Genomic DNA, 13,097 nt, shown 5'->3' with positions numbered 1-13,097 from the left:
GGTAACAGAGATGCAAAGCAGCACTTGCACTACACAACAAAATTTTAGTGTCTTTACTAAGAATTTTTTGATTCCTGAAAACACTGACTACTATCTCTGGTCTACTACATTCCAAAATTACAAATGTCTCTCATGAGGTTCATGAGAAAATTTGAAATTTTCTTGCATGTAATTCATTATTTGAGTGTCACAAAAGCATTTAACATAACTCTTCTATGATAAAAGAAGTACAAACAAAATCTCCTCAAACTAAGCAACGGCAGTATGTAAACTGCTACCACTATAAGTCATCAAATGTCTGGAGTGTCCCCAAGAATAGTTCTCCATTTTCTTATTTTTTACTCTGTATTACCAATTTATTTTGTTTGTTCTGAATTCAAGTACATCAGCTTGGAAGTTCTACCTGTGCAAAGAGGACTTTGAACTGGGACTCTGTTTACTTACATAGAGCATGAAATAACAGGGTTGGAGCAGATCTTGGCGGTCTTCTAGGCTCTGCTAAACCATTCTAGCCAAATGGTTGTCCAACCTCCAGTCATGGAGCACTCACAACTTCTGGAAGCAACCTTTTCCAATAATTAATTGATGTCACTGATGGGATATTTCGCCCTAATTCTAGGTTGGATCTTTCTTGTTAAGCTTCCATCTGTTACTTCTTATCTTACTCTCAGGTGTTTGGGAGAATAGGCTGACCCCTCCTCTCTGTGACAGCTCCTCAAATATTGGAAGACTATTATCATGTCACCCCTAATCCTTCTCTAGACATTCCCAGTTCCCGCAACCATTCATTGTATAGCCTTCAGGTCCCTAATTACCTTTGCTGCTCTTCTCTGCACTTTTTCTAGAATCTCAACATATTTTTTGTATTATGGTGACTGAAACTGGACGTATAGTATTCCAGGTATGGTCTTACCAGTGCAGTATAAAGCAGTACTAACACAATCTTGATCTTAATACTATCCCTTTGTTGATTCAGCTTAGAGTATATTGGCCTTTTTGGCAATTGTGGCACACTGCTGGCTCATACTTAAGTAGTTCTCCTCTAGGACTCCTAAATCCCTTTCACAGTTACTGCTGTTAAGCCAGGTACCACCTACTCTATACCTGTGCATTTGGTTTTTCTTTCTTAAATGTAAGATCTTACTTTTGAATTGCACCACTGAATTGCATTTTGTTACATAGGGCCCAGTGTTCAACTCTGTCAAGATCCTTCTATATCTTGAGTCTATCTTTTAAAGTGCTGGCTATTCCCCCCCCCCCACTTGATATCAATTGCAAATTTAATGAGTCCCCCTTCAATCCCATCATTCAGATCATTATGAAGATGCTGAAGAGTAATGGATCTAAAACAGAACCTTGAGATACCCCATTGCATGCTTCCTTCTATTTAGATGAAATTCCATTCAGGACTGCACTTCTCCCATTGTCAAGTTACAAGTATGTTTCAGTTCAGGAAACTATGGATACTGATTTGATGAGCAAAATATTCCACCAATAGCAGCTTCTTGGAAGGTTTTCAGTTCAACCAAAACAAAGAACAGCCATATATTAACAACTATTCCCATCACTAGGCTTGTATTTATTTTCAAAGTAGCCACCTTTAGTAAATGAGAACATTATTCCACATCTATTTCAGTGTGAAGTAACTAATAAGTAATGATAATGAAACCTGACAACTGCCATGTTTGCAAAACAAAAAAGATTTTTGTGAAATGTCTAAAATTTAGAGCCATTTAAATAAATGAAAACATTACATTTTAGTATAAATGTAGTTTACTAAACTCAAATCTGTCAAGAACTTGTTTTCTCAAGTGCTGAAATTAATGCTGCTACATATTTAGAACAGATCATTTGACCACCATTCTCCTACATAGACCACCTTCACAGCATATAGCACCAAGCTAGAAATGGTCTATTAACCTCTACTTTCTTTCTTTTTTGCAATTAATCCATTGAAGATTTAGAACTAGCAGAGGAATTATACATTACATAATTTGGATGAGGGGATAGATGAGGAATTCATCAAATTTGCAGATGACACCAAGCTGGCAGGAATAGCCAACACTCCAGAGATAGGCTGGAGAAGGATCTTGACAGACTTAAACATTGGGCGCTATCTAACAAAATGAAATTCAATAGTGAAAAAAATAAGGTTCTACATTTAGGCAAGAAAAACCAAATTCACAGGTACAGTATAGGTCAGTGGTGATGAACCTATGGCACGGGTGCCAGAGGCGGCACTCAGAGCCCTCTCTGTGGGCACCCACGCCGTCGCCCCAGTCCTAGGCCTTCAGCTGGGTTTTATAAAACCTTTTCGCTTTAGGCCTCTGCCGCTGTGTACAAAAAAAAGGTTCAATCAATCAGTCAATTTCAACTTCTCGTGGGAAAAAAAAATCTTGCAAAGTTGGAATTGATTGATTGAACTTTTTAGTCCCACCTAGTCTGCTGTTACCACCGCAGCCAAACCCACCCAATGGGCCACACCCACCCAATGAGCCACATCCACCCGGCACCCGACGATGCATAAGTGGGTTTTGGGTTGCAGTTTGGACACTCGGTTTCTAAAAGGTTTGCCATCACTGGTATAGGTGGTACCTTGCTTAAAAGTACTAACTGTGAGAGCGATCTTGGAGTCCTAGTGGACATCACTTAAATATGAGCTGGCAGTGTGCTGCAGCTGCCAAAAAAGCCAACACAGTGCTAGGCTGCATTAACAGAAGGATAGAATCAACATCATGAGAAGTGTTAATACCACTTTATAATGCCTTGGTAAGGCCACACTTGGAATACTGTATCCAGTTTTGGTTACCACAGTGTAAAAAATATGTTAAGACTCTAGAAAGAATACAGAGAAGAGCAACAAAGATGATTAGGGGATTGGAGGCTAAAACATATAAAGAATGGTTACTGGAATTGGATATGTCCCGTTTAATGAAGAGAAGGACTAGGGTGACATGATAGCAGTGTTTCAATATCTAAGTGGTTGCCACAAAGAAGAGGAGTCAAGCTATTCTCCAATGCTCCTGAAGGCAGGACAAGAAGCAATGGATGGAAACTAATCAAGGAGAGAAGCAACCTAGAACTAAGGAGAAATTTCCTGACAATTAATCAGTGGAACACCTTACACGTCCAGAAGTTGTAAAAGCTCCAACAATGGAAGTTTTTAAGAAGAGACTGGACAGCCATTTGTCTGAAATGGTATAGAGCACAGGTCGGCAACCTGCAGCTCCAGAGCCACATCTGGCTCTTTGAGCCTTCCCCTATGGCTCCCAGCCTCCTCTGCCATTTACAGAGAGAGATAGAGACAGAGAGAGGCACTTGCGCTTCCCTGCTTCTCTCTCTCTCTCTCTCTCTCTCTCTCTCTCTCTCTCTCTCTCTCTCTCTCTCTCTCTCTGTGTGTGTGTTGTTTTGTGTGTGTGTGTGTGTGTGTGTGTGTGTGTGTGTATAAAAGAGAGTGGACTCACAGTGTTCTCTGAGAAGCTGAAAAACTTTTGGGGCAGGGCTCCTCCCTTTGCTGCATCTCTACAAGAAGCAGGAAGCGCAGCTATGCTAACTCAGGAATTTTGGGAATTGAAGTCCATGAGTCATAAAAGAGCCGAGGTTGCCTACCCCTGAGCTTGTTGGAGAACAGCTTGAAGACAACTTGCCAGGTGAGCAGAAGATCGGAAAGAGGGAGAGAGGGGGGGGAGAGAAAGAGAGGAGAGAGAGAAAGAGAAAGAGAGAGGGAGAAAGAGAGAGAGAGGAAAGAAAGAGAGAAAGAAAGAGTGGGGGAAGAGGACTAGCAGACCAAGGGCAGAGAGAAAGAGAGGGAGAGAGGGAGACCCTTTTGACATCTAAAATGAAGATAACACTGCATATATCCTTTTTTACCTTTATTGTATATGTATATGTATATAATAAAGGTAAAAAAGGATATATGCAGTGTTATCTTTATTTTAGATGTCAAAAGAGTTTTGCGGCTCCCAGTGTTTTGTTTTCGGTGGGAAATGGATCCAAGTGGCTCTTTGAGTGTTTTGGGTTGCCTACCCCTGGTATAAGGTTTCCTGCCTGAGCAGGGGGTTGGACTAGAAGACTTCAAAGGTCCCTTCCAACTGTTATTTTGTTATATACAAAGCTATGCATGGATATACACGCCTTCAGTTCAGCTTTGCCTATTGAAAGCCAGCTGTTTTCAAAGAATGTCAGCTGTACCTTTACAAACTGATTTTGCTAGTGTAGCAAAATGTAACGAACAAGATTTTTAGAATCTAAAAGACATGGGCAGCTGACAGGAAATCTTTTCAAGTTAATATCCATTTCTAGATCCCTGCCAATCCTGTTTTCACTTCTATGGGGTGACTAAATAAGCAATTCTGATTATTCCCTTTGACCATTCCATGACTTTGTCTTCCATAATGTTCATTTACAGAACCAGTATGGGGACAGATTCGGTATGGGTATGGGTACAGTGTTCACTACCTGTCAGTGGTTCCTTAAATAAGCAGCACTTCAGATCCAAATACTCTATACTCCTGAGAAGGAAATATTGTGAATTTTTATTTAACCCCATATCTAGCTAGTTAGCTTTACTTTTGTTTGTTTTCATTCTATGTACCAGACTCCCAGAAGGGAGAACCGAATCCTGGGGCTTCGCAAGGTTCAATCTTGTCCTTGAAAAACTTTAATATCTACCAGCATAAGCAACATTTTGATGACCAAAAGCCACACTTAAATAATGTGAGGGAGGAGGAGTATTTTGATTTGATTTGTTTCCTGCAAAACTGAAGACTGATAAGCACATGATCATGGAAAATAACAAGATGTACTGTATATTACAGATTAAGAGAGCGCCACAGATTTTTATATTTCCAAATTATACAACAAGGTCCCTTGTTTGTTTAAACTACAGTAAGCCTTTTTGGGTCTTAAAGCAAAACTGTCATTGTTTCCCTCCTGAGTGTGATAATAAGCTGTTATCATTGATTTTTAGCCATCGCACTACTAAAACTAAATTTTGACGGTGCAAAGATAAGGGGTTTGTATGTCACAAGATACTGAACAAGGAGGAACCAAGGTAATACCACAAGAAGTGATATTAAAATGCAGTACAATAGAACTGAGGGAAGGTATACTTTTACATATAAAATATTCCATTTTATTTCAGTTTTTCTGAATGTATGCTTATGTTTCCCACTTTATATTATCAGAATTTTCAGTGAGTCCTACTGATATCTAAAATGAATCCAAGTGAAAAAATAACATCAGTATGAAACTTTTCATTTATATCATAATCGAACAAGCTATTTATTAGTGTGAAAAAAATCACCCTTTAGACCAATTTTAATGTTAAATTTTAACTACAAGAGCAGCAAAAGCACTATCTAATTGCCACAAAAAAGGCAATTCAGAAGACAGACAAGTCTTTAATAAATTTCATTTCTAAATCCTTTTAAAGGAGTTATAGTTCACATGACTTACTTACCATTTTTACAATTTCTGAATATGCTGATTCAGTAATCACACCACGATTTGTAGAAACATACTCCACTAATTCATTCAGTGTTGCTCTTTTAATTTCTTTGCTCCTTAAGTCAGAGACAGAGTCCATGAAATCAAATAATACACAGCACTGCTGTAATTTCTGACAGAAGAGAACTTGTTGTTCATTTGAAGAGGCATCTATAAAAGGAAAAAAGTGAATTAGAATTTATTGTTCTATAACTTTTAGTATATAGGTCAAATATGTGGTTTATTTAATATCACATTTTTAGTATATATTTCCTCAGGAAGTTCAAGATAATAGTTACTGGAATCTCATCAAATTGTGCTCAAAACACGCTATGTTAGGCTGAGACACAGTGATTATATCCAAGGATATTCAATATCTTCTGTGATCAAATATGATATCTTATTTAAATACCTTAACTATTTTAAAATAATTCATCTAAACTAATTGTTCAATGATTAGTTGAACAGACATTCCATTATTCAACCTATATATCTTATCTATAGAGTCCCTCTACACAAAATATAATTATTCAACAACAGGAACAGAACTACAAAAAATGTGTTGTGAACACTGAATTTAAATTTGGTCTTCTAGCCTAATCTTTAAAATACTTTTCCTGATACTGACAAAATAATTAAATAAATTTCTGAGAATAAAGCAGCATATTTTCCACATATAAGAAGTGATTATCCTTTCTTGGAGAGAAAATCAGAATTAAATTTACATTGAGTGCTGAATGCAAATTTTTATACTTATTTATGTTACCAAACTTTTGAATAGTAATTACCAGAGTTAAATCTTGCTTGCTAATTGTCTTATACTACAACTGTTCAAAGTTACAACAATGCTGAAAAAATAACTTTGCGACCATGGCATTCATTTACAATCTTTGCAGCACCTCCTTCAGTTACATGTTCTCCATTACAGTCAATTAGTACACATTGTCCTATACCTCACCCTCTTCTTTTCTTTTTCCCTTTTGTAGAGCAGAGAGATTGGAGAGGAAGGGACAAAAAGAGAGAAAGCAAGCGCATGATGGGGAATACCCATTGAAAGAATGTGTTAATGCAGTCTGTTTGTCTAATGCACTTGGGGCTGTGCATTCCTTTCAAAATATATTCCCCATCCTGTGCCTGCTTTTTCTTTTGCAATCCCTTGCTGCCTAATGAATGTAAATACAAACATTAATTCCCTTCTTCTAATTATCCCAGGGCTTAGGTAAGCATTCCAAAGGGTTGGGGAGTGGGGGAAAAGAAAAGCTGCAGTAAAATCTTAAGCACAGTCACATGATTTCCCACTTAGTATTATGCAATTGTGGTAGTTAAACAAGGACTATATATATGCTGAATTTTTCTAGCAAAATTATTTAAAAATTGTTAATTGCCAAAATTATGAGAATTTTATATGAAAATATGATGCATCTATCTTATCCAGTTTAGACTATTTCTCATTGTGAAAGCAAAGCTTAGAAATAAAAGAATTTCAGCTGATCACTCTAGTATCATAGGGTTAATTTTTTCACCTCTTGAGTCTGTTGGCTCTGCTGTTCTTGGTTTGTTTGCTTTCTCAGAAGTTTAGCTCTTTCTTTTTCCTCCAATTACACAACTACAAAGTTTGAAATCTCATTGCCAGTACAAAATATAATCAGCAATATCTTTCTCTCACTCACTCTCACCTATCTCATGGGGTTCCCTAAAAGACTCTATTACATTGCTAGAACTTGTATAAATTTCTCTGAGCAGTTAGATATGAGATTTATTTCAAAACACTAATAACTTTTCATATTAGCAGAACAACTTCAATCAGAAATCACATGAATCTGAATTTTGCCATCAGTCTTGGTTATACAAATTAAATTTGGAAAAGGACTCTGACTGTGGACTAAAATTAGCAAGTAAATAACCTCAAATGATCGTTTGAAGTCAATTATAGTAATAGATTTAGAAATGAAGTGAAATCCTCCACAAGCCACAAAATGGAGTAGAGGATCAGTCTCAGCTTACAACTGGTTATAATGGCTGAGGCTGCTGTGAGCTGAAATCCAACAACTGTGGAGGGCTACAGATTCCTTATCCATATATGAGACAATAGAACTTTAAAATATGCAATATTCATTTCCAATGCAGACATAGCACACAATAAGATAAGCAAAATTTCTCCAAATATTTTGCTAATTTGAAACGAACACAAAGGTAATGTTCACTATGCATTTTGCACTCTTGAAAGTAGGCATGCAACTCTAAGGTATTGTTAGCTTATATGTATATAATGTGTGTATTGTTGTGTACATTTTGGTACGGATGCTGTTTTGATTGTAAGCCACCTTAAGTCATTTGGATTCAACACCATATTCATTTTATAAATAAATAATTGTAGATAGTGAATCTTGGTAAAAAGGAGGACTGCTTGTTCAAGCTTTATCAGGGTAGCATGTGTATGCCAAGGCTATTGGAAAATGACCCTCAAGTATCTTATCATTCCTGCCAAATGAAAGATGTGGCCACTGTGCTTGTTTTAGCACAAATTTTATTTTGAGAAGATCTGAAAAAAATGATGTCAGGGGAGGCTTCAACAAGGACAGTGTCTCATGTTTGCAGTTCATTTAACAGAAGAAAAGAAACTATGAATTAAAACCATTCATTACAATAGCCAATTTAATTTTTTACTTTTGGTGTGGGGATTCAAAATAAATCTAATTCATGAAAGATGTCTATAGCAATCTGCATGATTGGAGGGCTCAGTTATTACCTTAGACAGTGGCTACTCTCAGGCTCTAGAATACCAAATTTTAAGGTAACAAACAACACATTTATAAAATACAAATACACAAGGAAGTTGTATTGAACAAATAATATCACATGGACAATCTAAGAGATGACAATCCTTATACTGAAACAATGCATTTTATCCTGGATGACTAAAATGTTACAGCTGATTTTTCAACACCGAAATTCAGTATCCTGAAGCAATAAACAACAACAAACTTTATAAATTTAGATGAAACTGAAACTGCCAGCCAGGACAAATATATTCAAAACTGACTGCTAAAAGAACAGAAGAACCCTATAATGGAAAAAAGGTTATTTTTAAAGTAAGGTTATTTCAGTGTGACCCTCAAGCTGGCAAACACATGACCTATTTTAAGCTGTGCATGTTTGGTAACCACACTGTGGTTTCCAGTACAAGAGCAAAATCTAACTGGCTCAGGATATCTTGACATGAAGGTTATTAAAGACAGTCACAAGCTTAGACCTAAAACATTTTTGTATTACATTCACATAAATAAATTCAGATCTATGAAAAAATGCTGACAAAAGAGCACAATCCTATGGGTTATATTTGTTTCATCTAGAAAGTATTAACTCCACAATGCATCTAGGGAGACTTGCAGAATGCTGATAATTTTCATAAATACTTATCCAAGTAACTAACAAATATCAGGCATAGCCTTAGGATCAATTCAAGGAAGGCAAAAGTGTTGGGAAAGACATTAACTATTTCAGATCATGGGTGTTTGTTTTTGTCCAATTAGCTAAATTATACATACTTTGTTTATGGGTAGATTTCTAAACAATTTATGTGCTGTTTTATCCTTTGCATATTATCTGTTGCATATTTCTGACATTTTGTTTACTTTCATTCATTTTCAAAAGTGATGAGAGTTGGACACCCCCTCCCCAGCCCAACCAAGAAATAATCTAGGAACACCCCAACTAAACTGGGTCAACAGCAGCCTGAGGCTAAATGGCAAACACTTGACACACACAATGAGGAACCAGCTAGCAACAATCAGGACACAACAATAAAGTAATTAACACCTTTCAGGCAGGATTAGCAAAGAAATTTAACCAACAATAGTCACTGACCAACAAATCAGAAAAGGCAGATTCAAACTCACCAATTAGAAATGATAAGTTTGTTACCAATCAGAAATAACAAGTGTGGAAACCACAAAAGGGTATAAAAACCCCTATTTAAAGATCACTGGGAACTAGAGCTGAATTGTCACTCAACGCTGATCCTCGAAATTAAACCTCTTTCTGGTAGCTGGCTTCACGATCTATTTCTTCTGCGCCGCACTGTCAAGGGGAATCCCGGCTGGAAGGACCGAACGGGGGAGTTCCTCCCAACAATCTGGCGACCTACGAAGGGACTTCCAGCTCACCCAGCCACCGGACCGGGGCCGGAAGAGTCATCACCCAGCCGGCAGCGGACACTTTGATCCGTGGGGAAGCCTCCTCGGACCCTGCCCGGTTGGCATCGGGTAGTAAAGGGAGTTTTTGAGTCTTACGCTCGAACAGCTACCAGGAAATTGCCACCAAAATTTAAATCTATTAGGTTAAAGGGTCTGGGGGAACGAAAGGAAGAATGCATGAGTGTGTGTGTGAGGCATCCTCCTCTTAGAATCAGCTGGAGCTCGCTCCCTCCGTGTGCCCTCTAGCCGCACCCCGACCTGCTGCTAGCTCTACTGGAGCCGTGACTGGCAGGATTCGGGAAAGCAAAGGGGGGGGGCATCGGAGCGTGAGACCTTCTGGTGAGAGAGGAGGACCGAGCGGGCAGAGAAAGAGAACCCTATTCTGGGCAAGCCAGGACCCCTTCTGCCAGTAAATATCAAAGCAGTAGCCCCGAGCGGAGGTGGCTGCTCATCTCCGAGAATCTGTATTAGGAAAGAAGTCTCGCAAGGAGACTTCGACTGTATTGGGGGAAAGAAGTCTCGCAAGGAGACTTCGACTGTATTGGGGGAAAGAAGTCTCGCAAGGAAACTTCGACTGTATTGGGAAAGAAGTCTCGCAAGGAGACTTCGACTGTTTGGAAAGAAGTCTCACAAGGAGACTTCGACTGTGTTAGGAAAGAAGTCTCACAAGGAGACTTCGACTGTTAGGAAAAGAAGTCTCACAAGGGGACTTCGACTGTGTTAGGAAGAAGTCTCACAAGGAGACTTTGACTGTGTAGTGTATAGAAAAAAAATAGACTTTGGTTAGGGCCTTGCTGGGAAACCAATTTGGCTAAATAAAGGTACTTAAAAGGGAAAATAAGAAATAGTGATTCTCCCTCTCTCTATCTCTCTCTCTCTTCTCTATGCAACCACGTGGTATGTTTAAAATGTGTGCCTTCCCTAACTTGAGTTATCTGAAATTTATGGTGGGAATGACTAGGATGTATAAAACTAAGACTTCTGTTCTCTTGTCTTTGTGTATATATGTTTGTCAAAGTCTGTGCATGAGAGGTAAATGTGACTGTTAACTGTTTCAAATCCAAAGGAAAAAGAATTTTAAAGTCTGTTAGAAATTCTGCTTAAAATAAGCCACAAAAAGGAAAAACCTCACTCTGTCTGGCCAACAGAGTGAAGAAAAAAAAATGTGTTTGTTTGTTTGTTTTCCTCTTTCTCTCTGTGTACGTTCAAGAACAGCCTTAAGTTACCAGGAGGGATTGTTTTAAGTTTATCTGTTGGAAGTTTCACTTGCATTTACTATATGTGTTTTATCTATCTTTTTCCTGAAAAATGTGTGTCTATCTACAAGAGCCTCTTGAAGCTCAAGACTGCTTGTGTGGGGAAATAATTTCCTTAAGTTACTTTTCGTATCCTATCACTTACTGGTGAAACTACTATGAAACTTTTCTGAAACAAATAAGCATTTTCTAATCTCTAAAACAATGTGGTCTATTTTAGAATAAATGTTCTCCTACCCTTGGCAAGTTGCACATATTAAAATATTAGGCTTTTAAAATTATTTGGAGTTTTCAGCATTTTCAAACTGCCTGCAAGCTACCCCCCTTCCAATTCTTTTCCTGCCCTTTGTTCTCCATACCTTTTGTCTGCCTCTCCTGGTAGAGTCCACCCAGAAAGTGGGGGGGAAACCTTGTTCTTGTATCTTTCAGCCCTGAAACCCTCTCCCAAGCCTTTGGAAGCAGAACACACAGACCCAGATGCTGCCTCCATCCATTTGAGCCATGGAATTGAGTTTTGAATCCAGCCATCCACTAAAAAGTCACCACTGCAACCAAAGTGGAGTGGACCCTTTCAAGTTCTACTAACCACCCAGACAGCAATCAAGGTAGCTGAAAGGAACGCTTGGATCCACTGGACACATGTTAAACCGGCAGTTGTAGAGCATAGCGTTGTACCTGAGACAACACCCAAGGTTCCACCTCTGAGGCTCAAGAAAAACCCAGAAACTGAAGAGTGGACACTAAAAACGTTTTTTTTGAAATTGAGACAAATGGGGGAGGGGATTAAGTTTACCATTGTTAGAATCTTATGTGTTATGTATATTATGTTTTTCTATTTGAAATGTACCTCTGGGTTTATAGAACCAAACCTATTTCCGGAAAAAGGGAACGGGTGGGAGTATTTAGCGAAGGAAGTACTGAACACTACAGACTTTTGCCTTGCTGGAGGTAGATCGGTGAAAGACATCTTAACCACATGCTTGATGGGGGTAGCAATAGCACCAAAAGCTATCACCAATGACACTAAGTTAAGGGGACACTCATTGATAGCCTCATACTATAACATTTTTGACTGGGGAACCAGTACAAACATAAAGGACAACAGCATGTACACATTACAAGTAGCAGCAGTAACCCAAGCAGCTACTTGTTTCACACTGACTGGATGCCACCAGACTAAAGTTTCCAACTGCTACAACCTCACAAACACTGAACTGGTCTGCAACAACACCAAAGCCATCACCTTCTCATATGGCTATGTGAAACTTCCTACAGGATGGTTTCTATTATGTGGCCTGAGAGCTTATTCCTACCTGCCTGCAAATTCCACTGGGGGCCCTTGCACGTTAGGACAACTAACCATGCTGATGCCCTCCCTACAAAGGCGACAAAGAAGGAGCTTCCACCCATTACCTCCTGACTGCGATTTCAAAACCCCCCTTCTCACGAAAACTGAATATATTGCATTGGCTGTCTCTCTAGTGGGAGTGCCAGGGCTCGCAGCACGAAACTCAAGGAATATAAACAGCCTGGCATGTACCCTAGCTAAAAGTTTAAACACCACTTCCCATGCACTGGACGCCTTAAACAGAGAACTAAGGCAAATCAGAGAAGCCACCCTTGAAAATAGAGCAGCCATTGACTACCTATTATTGAGGCACAATCATGGCTGTGAAGAATTCAGAGGGCTCTGCTGCTTCAATTTATCCGACCAATCTGGGCTAATTGAACGAGATATCAAACATTTAAAAGAACTAGCACAAAACATTGGGCACAACCAGTCATCCTGGGACCTTTCCTGGCTCTTTTCATGGTTACCAGACTTCCATTGGTTGAAAATTCTTATTGGTAGTATAATCACAGTCATAATAGGTGGAGCCCTCCTTTGTTGCCTATGCCAATTAACTCCTTTAGGGTTAAAATGCTTAAAGATCTGCACAACTCCCATCAGGAGCAAGGGACAAAGCAAGAAAACATCTCTCATGATGTGCCAAATTGATCACCACTACCGTATATATGAACCAGTTGGGCTAGTCACTGATACTCCAGTGATAGCCCAAAATGGGGGGATTGATGAGAGTTGGACACCCCCTCCCCAGCCCAACCAAGAAATAATCTAGGAACACCCCAACTAAACTGGGTCAACAGCAGCCTGAGG

The 13,097-nt window shown here is 38.9% G+C and overlaps 1 protein-coding gene across 2 annotated transcripts in view; it reads right to left on the bottom strand.

Annotated features, from left to right (window-relative positions):
* PPP2R5A (protein phosphatase 2 regulatory subunit B'alpha) overlaps window positions 1-13,097 on the bottom strand; it is a 62,077-nt gene that overhangs the window by 33,896 nt on the left and 15,084 nt on the right. For both annotated transcript variants that reach the window (XM_039359616.1, XM_039359615.1), the window contains exon 2: window positions 5,462-5,658. In XM_039359616.1, coding sequence (XP_039215550.1) covers window positions 5,462-5,658 — 197 coding nt within the window. The remainder of the gene's footprint in view (window positions 1-5,461; window positions 5,659-13,097) is intronic.

The sequence above is a fragment of the Crotalus tigris genome, unplaced genomic scaffold, assembly GCF_016545835.1.
Source record: "Crotalus tigris isolate CLP2741 ecotype Arizona unplaced genomic scaffold, ASM1654583v1 scf7180000019097.2288821080:1192077, whole genome shotgun sequence".
Lineage (NCBI taxonomy): Eukaryota > Metazoa > Chordata > Lepidosauria > Squamata > Viperidae > Crotalus > Crotalus tigris.
This window is presented reverse-complemented; position numbering and strand designations above follow the sequence as displayed.